At 29.2% G+C, this 20,684-nt stretch overlaps 3 protein-coding genes across 14 annotated transcripts in view; 1 reads left to right on the top strand and 2 right to left on the bottom strand.

Moving 5' to 3' along the window:
- Positions 1 to 337: 337 nt before the first annotated feature.
- On the bottom strand, positions 338 to 7,367 carry LOC124955145 (repetitive organellar protein-like). 3 transcript variants are annotated; one of them, XM_047509114.1, is made up of 12 exons: positions 6,167 to 7,367; positions 5,117 to 6,035; positions 4,811 to 4,899; positions 4,507 to 4,707; positions 4,346 to 4,381; positions 3,873 to 4,112; positions 3,636 to 3,805; positions 3,075 to 3,536; positions 2,659 to 2,981; positions 2,453 to 2,556; positions 1,039 to 2,376; positions 338 to 961 (listed from the first exon to the last, which is right to left on the bottom strand). In XM_047509114.1, the coding sequence occupies exons 1-12, from the start codon at positions 6,281 to 6,283 to the stop codon at positions 761 to 763; spliced, it is 4,200 nt and encodes a 1,399-aa protein (XP_047365070.1). In that variant the 5' UTR covers positions 6,284 to 7,367; the 3' UTR covers positions 338 to 760. The 3 variants fall into 3 exon arrangements, with proteins under 3 accessions (XP_047365070.1, XP_047365071.1, XP_047365073.1); XM_047509117.1 differs by having other exon boundaries at positions 340 to 961; positions 5,117 to 5,998; positions 6,167 to 7,366; XM_047509115.1 differs by lacking the exon at positions 4,346 to 4,381 and having other exon boundaries at positions 339 to 961.
- LOC124955149 (signal recognition particle 9 kDa protein) overlaps positions 6,972 to 20,684 on the top strand; it is a 24,475-nt gene continuing 10,762 nt past the window's right edge. Inside the window, exons 1-4 of one of the 3 annotated variants that reach the window (XM_047509129.1) lie at positions 6,972 to 7,263; positions 7,814 to 7,882; positions 7,973 to 8,086; positions 9,287 to 9,873. In XM_047509129.1, the coding sequence (XP_047365085.1) occupies positions 7,192 to 7,263; positions 7,814 to 7,882; positions 7,973 to 8,068 (237 nt within the window). In that variant the 5' untranslated portion in view covers positions 6,972 to 7,191 and the 3' untranslated portion in view covers positions 8,069 to 8,086; positions 9,287 to 9,873. Of the gene's footprint in view, positions 7,264 to 7,813; positions 7,883 to 7,972; positions 9,874 to 20,684 lie in introns of those variants that run through there. The other 2 variants (XM_047509130.1, XM_047509128.1) reach the window with 2 other exon arrangements.
- Positions 7,520 to 20,684, bottom strand: part of LOC124955146 (band 4.1-like protein 4) — a 56,600-nt gene continuing 43,435 nt past the window's right edge. For 5 of the 8 annotated variants that reach the window (XM_047509118.1, XM_047509120.1, XM_047509119.1 and 2 more), the window contains 12 exons: positions 18,148 to 18,245; positions 14,361 to 14,481; positions 14,142 to 14,229; positions 13,609 to 13,725; positions 12,777 to 13,295; positions 12,357 to 12,571; positions 11,841 to 11,916; positions 11,643 to 11,728; positions 10,966 to 11,136; positions 9,487 to 9,760; positions 8,651 to 8,757; positions 7,520 to 8,373 (listed from right to left, as the gene is read on the bottom strand). In XM_047509118.1, coding sequence (XP_047365074.1) covers positions 8,337 to 8,373; positions 8,651 to 8,757; positions 9,487 to 9,760; positions 10,966 to 11,136; positions 11,643 to 11,728; positions 11,841 to 11,916; positions 12,357 to 12,571; positions 12,777 to 13,295; positions 13,609 to 13,725; positions 14,142 to 14,229; positions 14,361 to 14,481; positions 18,148 to 18,245 — 1,909 coding nt within the window. In that variant the 3' untranslated portion in view covers positions 7,520 to 8,336. The remainder of the gene's footprint in view (positions 8,374 to 8,650; positions 8,758 to 9,486; positions 9,761 to 10,965; positions 11,137 to 11,642; positions 11,729 to 11,840; positions 11,917 to 12,356; positions 12,572 to 12,776; positions 13,296 to 13,608; positions 13,726 to 14,141; positions 14,230 to 14,360; positions 14,482 to 18,147; positions 18,246 to 20,684) is intronic. The other 3 variants (XM_047509122.1, XM_047509124.1, XM_047509125.1) reach the window with 3 other exon arrangements.

Here is a 20,684-nt window from a genome sequence, read left to right as displayed (position 1 = left end):
AATATTAGACTACAATTGCATTTTTAATATATATATATATACTTTATAGTAATTTTAATATTTTTTTTTTTTTCTTTTTTTCCCTTAAAGTCTAATAAGACTCTTTGTACCTACTTATTAAAAAAAGAAAGATCCAATAAAGATCCAGTCTTGGAATAAAATATTATGTCAGAACGCTTTGCGAAAACACTTTATCTATTTTCCTATTTTTTATATTGGATCTATATCTTTTTCTCTTTCTCTCTCTCTTTCTTTCTCTCTCTCTCTCTCTCTCTCTCTCTCTCTCTCTCTCTCTCTCTCTCTCTCTCTCTCTCTCTTTCTCTCTACTTATATATATATATAATTAGATTATTATAAAATCATGGCATAAAAAACAATAATAAAAGTAAGGCTTTTTCCTCTTTATAGATATGTTTTTCTTGTTTTAATTAATATATAAATTTTTAGTAATATATAATTAGTACTCTGATGAGCATCCGGAAAGTTGTACTTTAAAGTTTTCTTTTAAAATTAGATATTAAAGTTTACTATCGTATTAATCGCGTAAACGTCAAAGGAACACTATTAACTCTAACTGTACTTATAAATTTTCAACTTATAAGTCGCTAAAATAAAAATTCTTTTCTAATAGTGTTATATAATAAAGTGCTATAATTTACAAACGTCTAGCCTCTTCTAACTACGCTTTTGTCTAACTTATATAAAAGCTATATTGCATATCAGTATTATTTAATACATATTTCAACAATTATTTTTGTACTTAGATTTTTGTGTTTTCCATTTGTTCTATTCTCTTTCTATGTTGACACTCGATTTCCTTAATCTTTATTTTTACTTTTTCCTCATAATTACTCATAACTTCGTCATGTCTTTTTTGTACTTGTGTCATGGCTTTTTTATATCCTTCTTCTATACGTTTGCATTCGCTTAGAAAGAATTTTTCTTTTTTCTCTGCGTGCTCCTGCGAAAGATACAAATAATATCTGTAGAATTTATTATTATTTTTTTTTTTTTTTTTTTTTTTCGACTATATCTTACCTTATAATTAATGGCAGATTTCCTTGCTGATTGATATTTAAGCTTTAGCATATCTATATTATTTTTTATTTCTTTCTCTTGTTCTTTCAACGCATTATTTTCTATTCTTAAACTTTCTTCTATTTCTCTTAAATTTTTTATATCATCTTTCATAGTTACATCTTTCGCTTTAATATCTTTGATTTCTGCAACCCAAGTGGTCATTACCTGAGCCATCAGATTTCTTTCATCCTCTATGTCACTTTCATTTTGCTTTAATCTTTCCTCTAATTGTTCGATTTTCAACTTTCTCGTTAACAATTCTTCGTGATACGTCTTTAATTTGTTTTCAATAAATTTACTAACAAATTGTTCTCTCATTTTAAAGGACGAAAAAATTGTTTCTTTTTCCGATATACTGTGCTTCAATTTTTTCACCTCCTGTTCCTTCTGTAACAATGTCACTTTATATCTTTCTTCGAATTCTTTATTTTTTTCTCGATATTGTTCTCCTATCGCTCGAAGTTCTTGAGTAACTTTTTGTTCCATTTCTTCTCTGACCTCCTTTATTACCATTTCTCTTATCTTTTGTAAATCCGTCTCCTCTTCCAAAGTGCGAGGTGATAAATTCAATTTTGCAGATACTTGCCTTTGATTCCTAAGACATTCCTCAAAGCGTATAGCTTGATTATTTAATTTTTCTAAAAGTTGATCCCTCTCCTCCGTAATCTTATCGAAATCATTTATTTTTCTAATCTTTCTCTCTTTCTCTTGTACATCCTCTTCGAGCCTCTTTATCCTTTTCTGCAAATTATCACACTCCTTTTCCTTTCCCTTTAAACAATCCAATTGATTACTCAATTTTTTAACCAAATCTTTATATTGATATAATTCTTTTTCCAATTCATGTTTAGCATTAACAAAAGTAACGTCGTTTTTCATTCTATTTTCAATAGTTTGTTGATCAATCTTTTTCCCCTCGGACAATTCTAATTCCAATTGTGTTATTTTATCTCTAAAGATATTCTTTTCGGTCAACAATGTTTCACAACGGCTCTTTAGACCCTCATTTTCTATTTGTACACGTGTTATTTTTAATTTCACCTCGTCCGAATCATCTCTTTTTAATTTTTTATTCAATACCGATAACTGAGAGTCCAATGAAGATATACGTGTAAGAAGTTCATTTCTTTCCATAATAGTATTATCATATTTCTTTTTCCATGATTCCTGAGAGATCTCCATCTGTGCGATCTTTAATCTTGTATCGTCCAATTCCGTTTGATATTCTGATAATTTTTTATGATCCTCTACTGCCAATTGACATTTCTCTTCCAATCGAAGATTATCATCTTCAAGCTATTAATTAGACAATAGATACAATTAAATATGATTTTAATATACATACTTATATGGAAAATAATTATAAACTTACTTGACTGATTCGTTGTAAATGTTCAGAACAATGATCAGGCAATAATATACTTATTTGTTGATTAGGATCCGCATTTCTTAATTCCTTCAATGCTTCATCCTTTGCTATAATTATAAATATACGTTATGAGTTTCATTATATTAACATAATATACATTATATAGTTTATATCTATTATTGTTATTAATTTTAAATAAAATCATTTACCTCTTTCAATTTCTTGATGAATTTTTTTCGTATACTCCTCTTTCTTTCGTTTCTCCGACGACAAATCTTTTTGCAATTCCATTATTTTATTTTTATAAGTTTCACATTCTTTATTCAGCTTGTCGATAAATTTTTTTTGCGTTTCCAATTCGTATTCTAATTTTTCCATATCTCTTTGATATTCCTCTAAGCTACCATATTTTTCTTTCAACGCTCTAATTTCTTCTTTATGTTCATTAATCAATTGTTCCTTTGTACCACAAACGTCTATATACAATTCCTTAACATGATCTAATTCTTTTTGTGTTTGTTCTAACTGTACACTAAAAATTCAATTGTAAACGTTAAAAAGATTATCATACGATTTGGATTTAATCTCAATGATATAATTTCATAAAATTTTAATTTCTACTTACGTTAATTGTACTATATCCATTTTAGCTTCCTCCCTAACCCTTTCAACAGCTTTAGCATGTATCTCTAAATATTCTTTATTGTATTTTTCAATAACTTCTTTCTCTTGTATACTCGTACTTTCTTGATGTAATTTCTTTAATGTTTCTTGATTAATTGCTTCCGCCTCTTCTAACTTTTGTTCTAGATTTGATTTTTCTTCTTTCAATATTTCATATTGTTTTTTTACATCATTCAAATGACCAGATAATTTCTGTATTTGAGCATCCGCTTTTAATGCTTTATCGGTAAGAAGTAATTTTAATTCCAGTTCTAATTCACTGACCCGTTTAGCATACCTAGCTGTTTCTTGTCTACACGAATCAGTTATTACGTTTGCTTTAGCAAGTTCTTTTTCTTTTTGAGACAAAGTATTTTCTAAACGAGTTATTTCTTTTCTCTTAACAGTCTGCCCGGCTAAACATCTGAGACGTATAAAGAGAAATTATGAGAAAATTTTTATTAGAAATATTATAAATAAAATAATATCAATTAAAAAATTTTTCAATTTAACTATTGTATACCTTTGTAATTCACCCCTTAATTTATTTGTTATATCATCCGAGGGTTTTGACCTGGATCTATTATGAAAATCTCCTAATTTCATTTGTCTTATAGAATCTGATTCCTCATCTAACGTTGTCGCCAATGTATCATATTGCGCTGTTTCATTCTTAGCTATTTCCAATTTATTCTATAAAAATTAATGAATTTAATATTATTAATATTTATCATATTATAATTTCAATTATAAGTTTTACCTGTAAATCTTGAATATTCTTCAACATATCTTCTTTTTCTTGTGATAATATTTTAATTTGAGCTTGTAATTGTAAAATTTGTTGATCATTATTCGTAGCCATTAAATTACGACACTGAGCTTGACTTTTTTCTAATGCTTGAGCAAGACGATTTGTGGTATCGCCCTTTTCCAATATTAATGCCTCGTGAGCTCTTCTAATATCCGCCAACTTGTGTTCCAAAGCTGTATACGATGATTCCTATTTTAAATAAACGTAATAGATTTTTCATAATGATTCGAAACAAATGATTTCGTTTGTTTTTTACATCAAGCGCTCGTAACGCGAAATCATATGGTATTTTTGGAAATAAAATGATTAAGAAAAGAAAAGAAAAGAAAAGAAAAGAAAAGAAAAGAAAAGAAAAGAAAAAAGGAAAGAAAAACTGCAATGTTTTTACAACATAGACATACTATAAATGATAATAAACTTGCCCAAAGATCATAATTGGTGATATCCTCGCTAAGCGGCTGTGGCAAATATTATATCAAGATATATAATATTTACATTTACATATTACTTTTTAATTTTTTTTTTCATTTAAAATGATTAAAATATATTAAAATAAATATATCAATTGATATATATTACATACCTTCGTATTCAATTTATCCGTAAGTACGTCTATTTGAGTTTGCATATTTTTTATTTCCACTGCATGTTTCTCTTGAGCTTGTTTCAAAAATTTCTCATTAATTTTATCACTGGTTTGCAATGCATGAACTCGCTCCAAGACAGTAACTTTTTGTTGGAGATCGACAACAGAATCCTTTGCACTGGCTAATTCCTCAGCCATCTGAAATCAAAAAAAAAAAAAAAAAAAAAAAAAAAAAGAACATTGAATCCTCTTTAAAACATTTATAATTAATATGCGATAGTTGGATAATATTTCTTCTTACATTTTGATTTGTCGTCTCTAAAACGGCATTCTTTTCTTTTAACGATGCCATTTGTCCTTGAAGATCTATAATTTCTGCCTTGGCGTCAACTGGAAAATTAAAAAAAAAAAATTTGTTAATAATTTCCCTTGCAATGACACATTTTGTTTCCTTTATGCATACAAATACATACACATGATGCTTATCATTATTTTTTTTAAACGAATGAAGCATCGCACACGCCAAATGCAGAAAACAATGTTAAAAATAAATAATAAAACATAATCAATGGAAATATCCATGGTTAATCCAAATAATAATTCTTACTGAGAGCATGCTGTGCTTGATTCCTGGATATGTTGGATCGTTCGACTTCTGCCTGCAACAAGACTATCTTTCGACTAAACTGGTCCATTTCAGTTTCTTTCTGGTGTTGTAACTTTTGCAAATCCTCCGTCAGTCGTTTTATTTCTTTCATCCTTATTGTATATAAAACTTCGAGTTGTTCTTTACTACTATACTCGGTAGTTTTATATATCGTATTTTCATCCAACATTTTTCCATTTGGACTTATTTTAAAGCAATGATTTATCTCTTCGGACGTAATATTATCACCACCGCCAAACTCATGGATCTGTTTACATTGTACATTGTTACCATAATTTTCTATATAACCATTATTTGCATAATGTTTTTCATGATTGTTATAATGATTAGCTGGTGTCTCATAATTATAAAGATAATTTTCATTAAACGTATAACCATCCTCAGCGTGACATTCCAAATCTCTAGGGCAGGAACTAGAATTTGGAAGTCTTGCCAATTCGTAGGAAGTTTCCATAGTTAAATTATGCGCCTCTATAGGTTTTTTATTTTTATGCGGTGTTAGTGTTTGCCCATACAAACTAACATCTCTTTGAACATCAAATGTACTTAATGGAATATCAGATTCTGTCCTATAATTCTTCATTGTATCATGATTATAATTCACTGAATTATCTACATGGTCATAAGCTCCATAATCATTACATAATTGTGCAGTTGTTTGAGTTTTGAAAGGTAATCTCTGTTTAGTGATATTGGTATGTTCATTTTCTTTGGCACTGCGCTGATAATGGCTACTATTAGCAGAACTGATATCGTTGTCGTCGTCGTCGTCGTCGTCGTCGTCGTCGTCGTCGTCGTCGTCGTCCTCATCGTCATCATTTTCTAAATCATCGAATGCATTTGTCAACAAATCATTAATCTAAAAATAAAACAATATGGATTTAAAATTGAAATCCCAATGAGATCGCATTATAAATTCATTTATAATCATGAGATAAATCATATTAACTATTATAATCAATAGCTTATATTATTTTTATATGTTTCTACCTCTTCGTTGCGTCGTTTAAGATCCTCTTGTTCTTCATCTTCCTCTAATCTTTGTTTACTTGTATTTAATTGTAAACTTTCAGAACCTTGAAATAGGCTTATACCTGGTCCCTCCATTCCTACCTTCTAATTCTCACAGATTTATTACACAACCCAGACATTTATATACAACATATTTTTGTTTATACGACCATAACCTAAACGCAACAAGTGGGTCAAAGAGAAATTGTCTTAACTAACGCGCACAGTTTATAATTAAGAAAAAAATTTAGGTATATTCATTTTGAAAGAGTTTTCAAAAAACCTCATACGTCAACGCCACGATAGATCGTAAAATTTATCAACTATTGTTATGCACTAAGATTTGCTTGTAAACAATCTTTCAAAAGTCAAACACCATTATGTAGGGAAGCGTGCATACAGAAATAAATTCTTCAAGATTTTATGGCTTTTCATTGGTTAACGCTTTTATGGTGCATTCATAAATACATTGAAAAGACGCCATTATTGTAAATATCGCTACTATTGAAATAGTTTGAGTGGGGGTGAGCCAATAATATAGTTTCAATCTTATCTCTCTTCCGCATCTTTTCCCGCCATTTTCTAATTCCCCTCCATTTCTTTATAACAAACACCGACAAAATTTTTAATTAATTATATAAATGAAAAGATTAATTACCGATAAAAAAGAATTCTATTATTTTTCATTTCATTCCTCTTATTATTATTTGAAAAAGTAATTCATTATGAAAATTTATTGATCTACGAGACACACTAGGTGGCGCCAGTTGTCGTCTACGTTAACCTCCTCTTTAGAATATGTTCGAAAGATTTAGTCTTCGTTTGTACTCAAATGTGTTTCGTTAAATTGCGTGGAGTCATTAATTTAATCGGACGATAATTCATTGAAAATATACGTATATATATATTTATATATATATATATATATACGTATATCTAATTGAAAAGTATTTGTATACGATTAATGATAGAAAAAAAAGTATAATTAAATATCTGTGATAACAATGACATACTTAAATTCATGGGAGGAATTTGAAAAGGGTGCGGAGAGGTTATATCTTCAAAATCCAATGAAAGTATGTATGTTAATATCTATAAAATAGAAATTTTCCTCTATAAATTATTTTTTATAACTTTTATATTAAATTATTTTCGTGAATTTATTCTTTTTCTTTTTTCTTTCTTTTTTTTTTTTTTTTTTTTTTTTTTTTAAAAAAATTCGAAGATTTAACGGCAAAAATTTTTAGCATAATAATTGTGAATATTTAACCTACTGTGCCACTTATTATGCTTTAAGGTATTTCATTTTTCGTTAAATTCATCTTAACAAAGTTTTGTTGTAAGAATTTAATATAACAAGAAGAATACATTCAGACACAAGAGATACATTTCAATTATTAACAATAATCATTGCACGATTTGCGTTTAAGTATACATATTCATGCATGGTTTTTGATCGATTGGTATATAATGGTTTTTAGTTAATTATATTTTCAGAATAATTCAAATATCAGATTATAGCGTATATTATTATTATTATTATTATTATTATTATTATTAATTATTATTATTATTAATTATTATTATTATTATTATTATTATTATTATTATTCATCTCTATCTTAGGCCAGATATTCAATGAAATATTGCCATAATAAAGGTGTTTTATGGCTGAAACTTACAGACAATTGTACAGTAAGTAATCGCTCTTAATAAATTTTATTTAAATAGTTTATATTTTTAAAATATTCGTAAACTATCGGAGAGCTTTTCTCTTGATTTCAGTGTCTACAATATAAGACAGAAATAGCTCAAGATTTGAAGAAAATGGAAAAATTTATAGGAAATCTTATGAGGCATATGGCATCGAAAGACAGTTGAAGAGAGTGAAAGAGGAAGGTTATTATAATAATAATAAGAATATCATTTTAAATAATATAAATAATATGTAAACACACAGTGCATTCATCAGTTTAGCGAACTTTTTATGTGTCATATATATATATATATATATATATATCATAAAGATTCAGTTGACTGGTTACCTAACGATTATAAAGATATTTAATTTCATGAGGTATAAAAATTTTCTTAAATATACAATATGTGCATAAACTTCGGCTTGAGAATTTTAATTAAAGCTTCATGCTCATTTCTGGTGGCTCCTTTGCCTCCTTGTCAAGGTTCTGCAAAAGAAAAAGAAAGAAAGAAAGAAAGAAAGGGAAAAAAAAAATAAAAAAAAAAAATGAGAGAAAGAAAAATACTATATGCAAATATACGTACATACATATACATATACATATACATACATACATATATATATATATATATATATTTTTTTTTTCTTTTTTATTTTCTTTAATAGATAGGTAACTAATTTAATTACATTCAACAGTACACAATGCAATAGATTATTAATAAAGCTAAATTCAGATAGAGAGTAAGCATGAAGCAAGCACTTACGATATAATTGGCTGAAGAACAGCATCCAGAGTAGTGTCAACAGGAGGGTAGATGTCTTGATTCGAAGATAGTTCGTAGTGCACCTCTCCCCCTAATTGCAATTGCGTCTATACCAAAGAAAACTATTTTACTATATCTACTACAAAAGGTATAAAGATGAAATATCTGAACGTCTACGTAGTAATATTAGTATTAATATTATGGGGATGATTATAATGAAAAATAAGTAGCGAAGCTAGAAAATGTTTTTTTTTTTCTTTTTTTTTCTTTTTTTTTTTTTTTTTTTTTTTTTTTTGCCACCGAAACCGTGAGTAATAACTAAAATATTCCCTGATGTGCATAAGATGTGCATATATTAATTAATCTATTATAATTAAATTTAGTATACTATATGGATATATATATATATAAATATGTGTCCACCTTTTTAATAAGCGATAAAGCCCGAAACTATCTACATTGAAGCGCAAAAGAGTGCTGCCCATTTTTATTACGCATTAGAAATTAATTACGCAAGAAAGCAAAAGAAACTTGAAACTTTTTTTTTTTTTTTTTTTTTCGTACTTCTTTATCCTATCCCTTATTAATTATATTTGAAAGAGATATTACAAAAAACTTTCACACGTTATTTTGCAGAACACAATGGGTCATAAAGACTGAAGATATATATCATTAGGCATAAGAAACAAAAATTGTTATATATATATATATATATATATATATATGTGTGTGTATGTGTGTATATTATATGTACGTACATATATATATATAAAACAAAATGACAAAAGAAAAATAAAAGAAATAAAAAAGTCAAGCTTTAAGAGAGAAATACGTACTACACGAGTGGGCTTAGTGCTGTCGGCAGAGCTTGAGCAGCAACTTGAAAACTCCTGCGGTGTACTTTCTCCGAGCCCACTGTCCACATTACTGCCTATTAATATTCTGTTGTTACGGGTATAATAAAAGTCCCTCCTTGTATTATAATCGTTCCTTATAGCGTCCGGATACTTTGTCTCAATTTGACTGGATCTTGTTGTAGGGAAATTATAACTTCCATCGCGAATATGTTGAATCACTCTTCTGTCTCTTTTCCCGAGCGATCCGATTGTTCTGAAAGTTAATCCTTGACAAATTTTGGCTTACTAATTCTTTTAGGACGCAATACTCTTTTTTTTTTTTTTCTTTCTCTCTTTTTTTTGTATTTTTTTTTTTTTTTTTTTTTTGTAATAAATCCTAATAAAAATCAATATAAAGGATACACCTCTTTCTATAAACGGGATAACGCATTCCTTAATATATTATTTTGTGAAACAAAACAAAAAAAATACAACACATACGCAAATATTTCTACGCCCTATCGTCTTTTTTTTTTTTTTTTTTTTTTTTTTTTTTTTTTTTTTTTTTTTTTTTTTTTTAAATTCTCCATGCTAATGCCAGACAATAAACAGAGATTAAAAAAAAAAAAAAGAAGAAGAAGAAAAGAAAAGAAAACCTAATTGTATGTAAGAAATCATAAAATCCCCCAAAATCATTATTTTAGCCTAATTTCATTTAAATATATTTACACACACATACAACACAATCAAGAACAAACAGTAATGATACACACACACACACACACACCACATATAAACAGGCAATAATAAAACAAAACCAAAAGAAAAGGAAAAAAAACAAACAAACAAACAAATAAAAAAGAACTCTAATTAAAAAATAATAAACACACACACACACACACACACATACAACATACAGATGAGTTGCGTGGAATATATACCCGCACAATATTTGATATAAGAGACAACAACAACAAACTTGACGCCGTACAAATCCCATTATTCAATATAGAAATGCGGTAGAGATATATAAGCGTCACAAGGGGTGCCAGCTAGGAAATAAAAATACACACAGGTGCGACAAGCTGTTAATTTCACAGATTTATTAATGGATTTGTCATGCTTCGAATAAATAATAAAAAGGGCGGGCATGCTTAAATTAGAATAATAATGTACGCATGCTCTCTAAATAAATAAACATTAAAATTAAAAATTAAAAATTAAAAATTAAATTAAATCAAATCAAATCAAAAAGGAAGAAGACAAAAAAAAAAAAAATAATAAAGAAAAAAAATTAAATTGAATTAAATTAAATCGAGAAAAAAAAACAAAATAAAAAAAAAAAAAGAAAAAGTATAAGACCATGCATTGGGGGGATAATAATCTAAGGTAATCTAAACAATGACTACGGATCCCGTTTCATCCTCCGTTTGTGGAGGATGGCCGTGGAGGTTGCAGGCCGTCTTGAGATCATCGTACCTAGGTAGGGACGACGTTTCTGCATCGTCCAAACGAGAATTGCTAGATTGTAGGGGACATTGCTGTACAGATTGCGATTGTACCACCGTATAAGGTATCTCTCGACGTTGCTGTTCGCTCATTCCAGTGGTATCGACTAGGCCAAACTCCAAATGTCTGGAAAATGTGCATCTTTATTGCAATAGAAACAAACCAAAGGAAAAAGGAAAAGAGAAGGATAAATAAAAAAAAAAAAAGAAAAAAAATTAAGAAAAAGAGACACAGCCTATAAACAAGCTTGATAAAAAAAAAAAAAAAATAATGAAGAATTCGACTCTGTAGGTAAGAAACTTTCTTGAGTAATATCATTATTATGATCAACGTATAATATAATAGAGATTTAACATCGGGCTCGATAAATGAATATATATACATATATTAAGTTGGAAATTATGAAACGGGCGTTTTTGTTTAATTATTTATTTTCATTCGACGTCCGTTTCATAGTTTCCAACCTAATATATCAGTATTATAGATTGGAAACTATGAAATGGACGTTTTTGTTTAGTTTATTTATTTTCATTCAACGCTCGTTTCATAGTTTCCAACCTAATATATATATCCAATTAATTTAATATCGATATCTTTTTTATGGTATAAAAAAAAAAAAAAAAAAAAAAAAAGTGATAGTAACATACTTTCTAAGCTCATCCGGTAATGGTTGCTTCTGAGAAGGACTCCGATGTCTACTTCTATGCCTTCTTCTAGGCTCTGTATGGCTTACCTGTGTAAAAAAAAAAAAAAAAAAGAAGAAGGAATAATAATCGTTTGTTGGTTTTTTTTTTTTTTTTTTTTATATATATATATATATAATCAAAATTAATTTATATACTCACGATGGCTCTTTGTACGCCTTCACCTTTACGCCTTTGCGCTTCCCTCCATTGAGGTTCGGAATCTACCAACTCGTGTCTAAGGGGGATAAAGGAAATAATTAATTTATATTTAATTCGGTAGTTAATATTTTTGTACATTATTCCTCTTTTTCATTTTTCTTTTCCTTTTCCCATTTTTTTTTTTTTTCCCCCCAAAGGAAACTTGTATATGTTTATATCATTAGTTCTTTTATCTATGAAAATCTAAAAGGGATTTGTTCCCACCACGTCCTTCATCATTAAAATAATTATCACTTCGAACACTTTATTTATCCCACTATCGTGAGAATATACAGGAGATATATATATATAAATATATATCAACTATTATTTCCTTTTTTTTTTTTTTTTTCTCCTTTGAGATCAACGTAATTCTCACTTCGACAAAGAAAATTCTTTTAACATATTATAATTTCAATCTTGTCGATTATATGTATATATTATGAAAATATGATTCGAAGGAACATTAATAAATACCTAGAAGAACGTGAACTTCTATGCTTTCTACGATGTTTTCGATGTCCTGATCGCGTATCCGATCCTCTGGAAAGTTCTGATTCGCAATCGGAATGTCTACTATGTCTCCGATGGCTATGACTATGACTTCTTCTACGATGACCACCACGACTATGACTGTCCCCAGAACTTTGGCTCTCAACGGAGCTGCTCCTACGTTGGAGTCTGCTCAAGAGCTACAAAGAAAAAGGAAAAAAAAAAAAAAAAAAAAAAAAAAAAAAAAAAATAATAATAATAATAATAATGTCAATTAATTCTGTTAAGCATATTTAAATCATCGATTGATTATGGACAATTGGATGACGATTGGTTTATTTTCTATTTTTCTTTATTATTATTTTTTTTTTTCTTTTTTTTTTCTTTTCTTTTTCCTTAACTTACCGCCGGTGCAGTTCCTGCTGAACGAACCGACCGAGGACTAGACGACGTGTAAAGCCCACGAGGTTGACTCTGAGTCCAAGGAGCACTTCTAATACTCCTTGGACTTGAGCTACTACTAACTTGTCTTGTATTTTGAGCATTGCACAGTACGTTAGCATTAACTTGATTGTTACATGGATTAGAACCAATTGTCGTTGGGCCTTCGACAAATGGACCAACCATTTCTTGTCCCTCAACTACTCGTCTTTGTGCTCTTCGACTAGGTGTCCTTTGAAAGGCAGGTGGTGGATTTCTTCTTATCGAAGTAGCATGTTTTTCAGTACCACTTGGTGGACTGTACGAACGAAAACGTGAATATGGACTAAGTGGTGGTGGACCAGTTGCCATTAGTCGAAAGAATGCTTGATGTTCTAAACAACATTTCCATAGATGTCGACAAGCTCCTTTAGATGGTGTCTTAAAACCATGGGTCCTCTCTTCGGAATTCTTTTCGCTGACCCTCAACATAAAATATCTACCCTGAAATATATATACACACACTCACATACATATATATATATATACATACATACATACATACATATATATATATAAATATAAAAAGAAAAAAAGAAACTAGTTTTGTGCTATTTTCCTTACTTGATTAAAAAAGAAAAGAAAAACAAAAAGTAAACATCATATTCCTTCTCAACACACTTTATGATGATAACTTTACTCTACTTATTCTCCAATCTCCTCCCTCTTCAATTCTCTTCCTCTATCTTACCAAGAACGATGTTACTTATAGAGTATAACATCTTAAAGAGAAAATAAGAAACAACGATATACTTACTTTGTAGTAGATTTTATTGATTCTGGGCCAGTAGTAATTGCCCACTTTGGTCTTGTTGCGCAAGAGTATTATACCGCTTGGCGTCAGGCCCAGAAAATACTCAACGCTATCCTCACCCTAAAGGATGAAAATTATGGTCTTTCACTGGTATTATCAGGAGTTTAACATCATGCTTCTCTCTCTCTCTCTTTCTCCCCACCACCACCATCATCACCACCACCCTCCTCCTTCTTCCTTTTTTCTCATCTTAGTAGTATACACTTACTGACAAGAGTTAAAGTACAAGTAAATGATTTTCCAAAAAGAACCTTGAAATATTTTCTTATTCTATATAACAAATTAAAGATATTCATTGATATTTTCTTAAAAAAAAAAAAAAAGGAAAAGAAACAAATGATTTATCTTAATGAAGATAAAATAAAATATACCTTTGTATGTTTTCTTCTGGATAATAAATTCTTTATAGGTAAATCTTGTTTAACTTTTGCCAATGAGTGTACAAAGATATGAAATGAGATGCAAAATATACAAACCAATACTGGATGCAAGTCAACTCCGTACATCTCGAGCCACTTTACTTTATCGAGATAATTCAGTTCTGCAGCTGCCGGCAATTGTCCTCTGAAAAATAAAATGTGTGAGAAAGGATCTGATTAAAATTTAACAAATAAAAGAAGAAGAAAGAAAATAAAAAAAATTAATAAATAAATAAATTAATTAATTAATTAATTAATGATCGATTAAAAACTTACACGAGCGTCTTGTGAAGTTCAACTATTCGATTCTCCAACTCGGCCGTTTGATTTGCAAGGAATCGAAATTCTGTAACGTAGCCTAAGGAATGCCTTCTTGGATCGTAATCACCCAATTCCGCTAAAAATATGAGAAGAAGAAGAAAAAAAAAAACAATTAATAAAGAATTAAACAATAAGGTAAATAATTCAATTTAAAATTTATTTCTGATTTTGATCGAGAAGGAGAAAAATATTTTTTTCTTTTAATCCTAATTTGATTTGAATAATGATTCAAACGTCCTATGATAGCATAAATATTCCTAAAAGGAAATTCTTTGAGAAAAGATCGAAGGAATTTTCTTTAAAAGTTTATAATTAATTTCTTAAAATCAATTAAACTTTTCTGTTGAATTTTTGATCCCTCAATCGAGAGATATATCAAATGTAAATCTGATTAATAGTTAAAGAGAAAGGGAGAGAAGTGAAATGAAAAAGAAAAGAAAAAAAGAAAAAGAAGAAGAAGAAGAAGAAAGAAAGAAAGAAAGAAGATAAAAAATTATATTATGGTAGTCGATAGAACATAACTATGATTAATAACAATATCATAACATTTAATTATAAAATGGAGGGGGGAAAAAAAGAAAAAGAATTAAAAGAATTGTATCAAAATAATTGAAAGGATATACATAGAAGAATAGAAAAAAATCTTACTTTTTTTCTGATTAAAAATATTATGATAATTTATAATAATAATAATACTAATAATAATAATGACAATGATTGAAGTTAGATTAGAAAAAAAAGAGAAATAAATAAATCAATAAATAAATAAATAAATCAATCAATAAATAAATGAATGAATGAATGAATGAATGAATGAATGAATGAATGAATAAAAATATTGATAGTGGATGAAAAGGATGTTAACGAGGGCTCGTTCGCACGTCAAGTTTAAGTACATCATCCGGAATTTGAAACGTCGAGAGTATCGTCCATCCTTCTTTCGTCTACGTAGTTTAACATCTTTTCATCTCTTTCTTTCTCCTTCTCTCCCCTATCTCTCTCTCTCTTTCTCTCTCTCTCGTTTCCAAGATTCCTCTTCTTGGTTATATCCAGCCTCCTGAGGAGATCATACCTCAACTCCGTTAATTGAATCACTGACTTTGATGAATATCGGCTCCGACTAGCGCGAGAGAGAACCAACAGTTTATTTTCTCTTTGTGGTTGAACTCTTCTTCTTCTTCTTCTTTTTCTTCTTCTTCATCATCATCATCATCATCATCATCATCATCATCATCATCATCATCATCATCATCATCATCTTCCTCTAACTTCACAGAATAAGAAGAAAAAGAGAAGAAAATACTTTGTTGCACCTTCTTACTTGTCGTCACCGTCGTCTTCTCTTGTAAGCTCGTTCGTTTGTATAATTACCGGACATCCTACCTTCATACCCTTCATACCATCGTAACCTTCTTCCATCGTCAAGACGAACCGATTATCCTCGCTACCACCTAACATAATTTTTCTTTACCTAATAACGCCCGGTCATACCTTTTTTTTCTTTCCTTTTCTTTCCTTTTCTTTTCTTTTCTTTTTTTCTTTCTTCCTTTCTTTCCCTCTCCCTCTCTCTCTCTCTCTCTCTCTCTTTTTTCTTCTTCTAATTTACATCCAACCATTACAACGTTTCTTTCTTCCTTTAATATCAAGGAACTTGATATTTCTCACGCTTTAGATACTTCTTTCTTCTTTGTTGTTATTGTTGTTGTTATGGTTGTTATTATGGTTATTGTTGTTGTTGATATTGTTATTGTTGGTGTTGTTAATTTACACACCTTACTTGGAGATCTCTTGTTTTTTCTTTTTGTTTTTTTTTTTCTTTTTCTTTGTAAAAATATTATCAGGGTCAATCTTCTGGATAAGATTTTGTTTGAATTAGAAAAAAAAAAAAGAATCACATTTTGATATGTTAAGTAGAATTTTTGACATTGTGAAGAGTCAAAATTGTTTTTTATTTTTTTTTTTTTTTTTTTTTTTTTTTTTTTTAATGTTCATAGATCTTTTTGAAATTTGACATCTTCGTTTTTTTATTCTCTTCATTTTATTTGAATATTATTTTATCAGATTAAAAAGTCATTGGGATATGATTTATTTCAAATAAAAAGAAAATATCATTTGTAGATTTAACTTTTGGATAAATTAAATATTGAACATATATTTATTATCTACGTAGAATTCAAAAAGTTTTCTATTGTTGATCCTTACGTATGTTTCTTTTAAAATTCGAGAGAATCATTTAATTTTTTTCAGTCTTCTCAAGGTAAATCTTTCAGACAAGATCACGTTCTTAGTTTAAAACCCCCAGACACACTTCATTGGTATATCAAATAGAAGTAGTGATACATGAAGGAGTTTTTTTTTTCATTTCAACGTCATAGGAAAGACGAAGGCAGACTTATCCCTTCTTCTATTAAAAAAAAAAAAAAAAAAAAAAAAAAGAAAAGGAAAAAGCTTCTTCAGCTTTTTTTTCTTCTTCCTCGTAGATCTTTCTTACCATCAGCTGCAAGACGCACGTCTTCTCTCTTCCGTCTTCCGTTGTCAAACGTATTCGGAGAGTAGCCGAAGAAAAGCTCTTTCATTTCGTTTCTTTTCAAGTTCCGTGAGACGCAAACAGAGAGTAAGCGAATGTAAGAGAAAGACAGATAGATAGGGAGAGAGGGAGAGAGAGAGAGAGAGAGAGAGAAAAGAGACCATGGTACATATATCTCTGCCTCACAGACTCCCTTTCTCTATTTGCATGACTTTGAATCTCGCGGGAGATAACTAATGCGCGCGTGGACGACTTGCCAACCTAACCTCTGAATCGTCCACCAACGCGCGGTAGCTGAACCTTTTAAATAACGCGCAATTACTTCTTCAATTCTTTCGTGAAATTATTTCGAAGATATCTCTATTTTTTTTTTTCCCCTTCTTTTTATTTGTTCATTTCTTTCTTTCTTTTTTTTTTCTTTCTTTTAAGGAAAGTATAATTCCACGTTTTCTTTTTTTCTTATTTTTTTTTTTTTTTTTTTTTTTTTTCTTTTTTTTTTTTTTTTAATATCGTCGTACGCAAATTAAAAAAAAAAAATGTATCTTAATATATTCGAAATAAATCGTGAATTTAATAAATAATGTCAATATATGTGTACAGATGATTTGAAATTATTTGTTGTTTTGTTCTTTTTTTTTATTTTTCCTTCACAAACATGGCCGCTTCCGGTAAATATTTTATGCGCGAATTTCAAACGAAATTTATTATTATTAAACTATTATTACAACTATATATGTACGTATATGTTCTCGATTAAAATATTTCATTTCTGTTCATTTCTCGATTACATCAGGAGGAGTTTTGTAGAAAGAAAAAGAGAGAAAGAGATAAAAAAAAAAAAAAAAGAAAAAAGAAGAAAAAGAGATAAAGAACGTTGAGAGGGAGACTAAAATGTAACTTTTACATTGGCTAATGTAAATCCTGTTCGCGTGGGAGTATATCTCGTGATATCAATCCAATCTTTCTTAAAACGTCAAGAGAAAAGAATTTCTTCATACAATTTTTACTTCGCGAGAGAAAAAAGGAGAGACATTTTTTATGGCTTCGAATAAAAATATCCCTCGTATTATTCTCATGTAATTATAAATACATTTTAATGGAAACAAATCTTTAACTTTAACAATATAAATTCTATTGCTCCATTTTTATATATAAAAAGCGTTCGGACACTTTGTTCATATATCATATATCGAATTTTATAATACGATCACTTACATTGTACGACGTATGCCCCTAATTCGGCTGCCAGATCGAAGGATACAGGTAATCTTCCCTGGAGAATGTCCTGTTTCACTTGCAGAAAGAATTGATACCTGCGAAATGATTAAAAAAAAGAGAAAAAAAAAGGATATAAAAAGATATAAATAACGATAAGAATAACAAAAATATTAGATCGATTCAAAATAATTACTTCTTGCTTCAATTCTGTTATTATTATAATATTAATAAAAAAAAAAAAATATATATATATATATATAGAAAAAAAAATTGGAAAAATAATTATTCAAGAATTTACGATTATTATTCGTGTAATTCTAATAGAATTGCAATTATTTTATAATTGTCAAACAAATAAAATCTAAGAACACACACGCACATTGTAACCATTTTTAATATAACTTCAAACATTATTTTACATGCAACGTTGATGCATGTAAGTTCGTTCATCGAGGAGATAAAAAAAAAAGAAAAGAAAAATACACAAAAAAAAGAGAGAGAGAGAGAGAAAAAAAATAGGCAAAAAAGAATAATTCGAAGGTTAGATTTATCAGTGATAGAGATGGAATGAAGAAAAATCTAACGTGTGTCAAATAAAAAAAAAAAGATATAAAGTCACGAGAAGAAATCTAAAATCATGAGATTATGGTGGATTAGAGGGGAGTAGAGAAAGAAAAACGAAAAAAAAAAAAAAAAAAAAAAAAGGGAAGAAAGAAAATTAACAAAAAGTAAAAAAAGAAAGAAGGAAAAAAAAAGGGAGGAGTAAGAGAAAAAGAATAAGAAAAAGTAGAAAAGCTAAAAGAAAAAGAAGTGACGTTGAATTTTTAGCCTGCGGCTTACGTCTCGCCGCAAACTTCAGTTTTACCACGGTCTTTCGCCTTGCGGTTTCTCCGCACCTTGTCTCGTAGAGTTATCGTTAAAGGGTTTCCATTCTTTTTTATCCCTTTTTCAATCTCACTCCTTCTCTCTTTCTCTCTCTATCTCTGTCTTTGTCTATGTATCTCTATCTCGCTTGGTTCTTCTTTCTTTTAATCCCCCTGATTCCACTTGATGGTTTTTTCATTCTCGCCAAGCCAACCATTTTTTCTTTTTGCTCTTTCCTTTTTGATCTTTCCTTTTCTTTTTCCTATTTGTTGTTATATTTTCTTTTTCTTTCTTTCTTCCTATCTTATTCCTATATCTCGATCCATCCAAAAGGGCTTACGTCGTCACACTTGGATTTTCTTTTCTCTTATCTCATTCTATTTTCCACTATCCAACGATATTCTCTCTTTCTCTTTCTCTCTCTCTCTCTCACACACACACATTTTCATTTTCTCTTTCTTTCTTTTTTTCTCTTTCTATCTCTCTCAATATCTTTTTTCCTCAATAAAAAATTTGTATTAATTGAACAATCACATTAATCTTTTCTTTTCTTTTCTTCTTCTTTTTTCCCTTCATTTTTTTACTTTCACTTTGGAAAACTTTTCATTTTTGTTCTCATGTGCGTAAATTTCTTTTTTCCTTTTCCTTCTAATTCGACGATTATATAAGTCAGAAGCGATCGACGCTCAGCCATTTTGAATCGAAGAAGTTTCTTCATCTCTTCATTCCGTGATATATTGTTAATACTTTTTACAACAACAAAAAAAAAAAAAAAAAAAAAAAAAGAAAAAGAATTGGATTTTATTGTTATAAAAAAATTGTTGATTGATCAATAGATCGCTTTATTTATTTATTTATTTATTTATTTATTCATTCGATTGAATATAAAACGAATCGATCGTACGAAACTATCTGTTCGTCTGTCTGTCCGTCGAATATAATATATTTGCATAAAAAATATCAAGACACACGTGGGCTCGTAACCTTACGGTGAAACGTTGCCAAGGACCGTTTGCAAAGTTTACACTCTGGCGCAAAAGGGAACTTAAAAATCCTTTCGTGCAATCGTGGGCGGACATTAGTAAGATAGGCACGACCTCGATATATAGCTCGACCGTTTCTTTTCTTTTCTCTCTCTCTCTCTCTTTTCCTTGGCGAGTTTCTCGCGAGCGAGCAAACAAAAAGAGAGAGAGAGAGAGAGAGAGAAGGGGGGCGGGGAGAGCTTTGTAAAAGCGAAAAAGTGAGTGACTCACAGAACGAGGCTCGTGCCACCGTAAGATTTTTGCCATTGCGTTTTTTTCTACGGATATCTCCATCTATCGATGGCTCGAATTTAAACAATGTCTTATCATTATTTATGTTTTGATAATATTGATAACAAACGACGACGATGATTAATTGATTGATTGATAAATAAATTAATTCTTAATAATATGTATTATCGAAATTCTTTTTCTAATAGAATTTATTAATTGACAATAATGTAAATTAATTATTGAAATTATTTATCTGCAAATTTCTCTCTTTGCAAAGTAAAAACAAAATAAAATAAAAATAAAAATAAAATAATGAAGAAACGTGATAGTGTCAAAAAAAAAAAAAAAGAAGAAGAGGAAACAAAAATAATACCAAATTCCTAAGAAATTGGAACGTTTCAAGGAGACACAAGT

This window comes from Vespa velutina, chromosome 17 (assembly GCF_912470025.1).
Source record: "Vespa velutina chromosome 17, iVesVel2.1, whole genome shotgun sequence".
In the NCBI taxonomy this organism is placed as follows: Eukaryota; Metazoa; Arthropoda; class Insecta; order Hymenoptera; family Vespidae; genus Vespa; species Vespa velutina.
The sequence above is the reverse complement of the archived record's forward strand: the minus strand, read 5'-3'. Positions and strand labels throughout refer to the sequence as shown.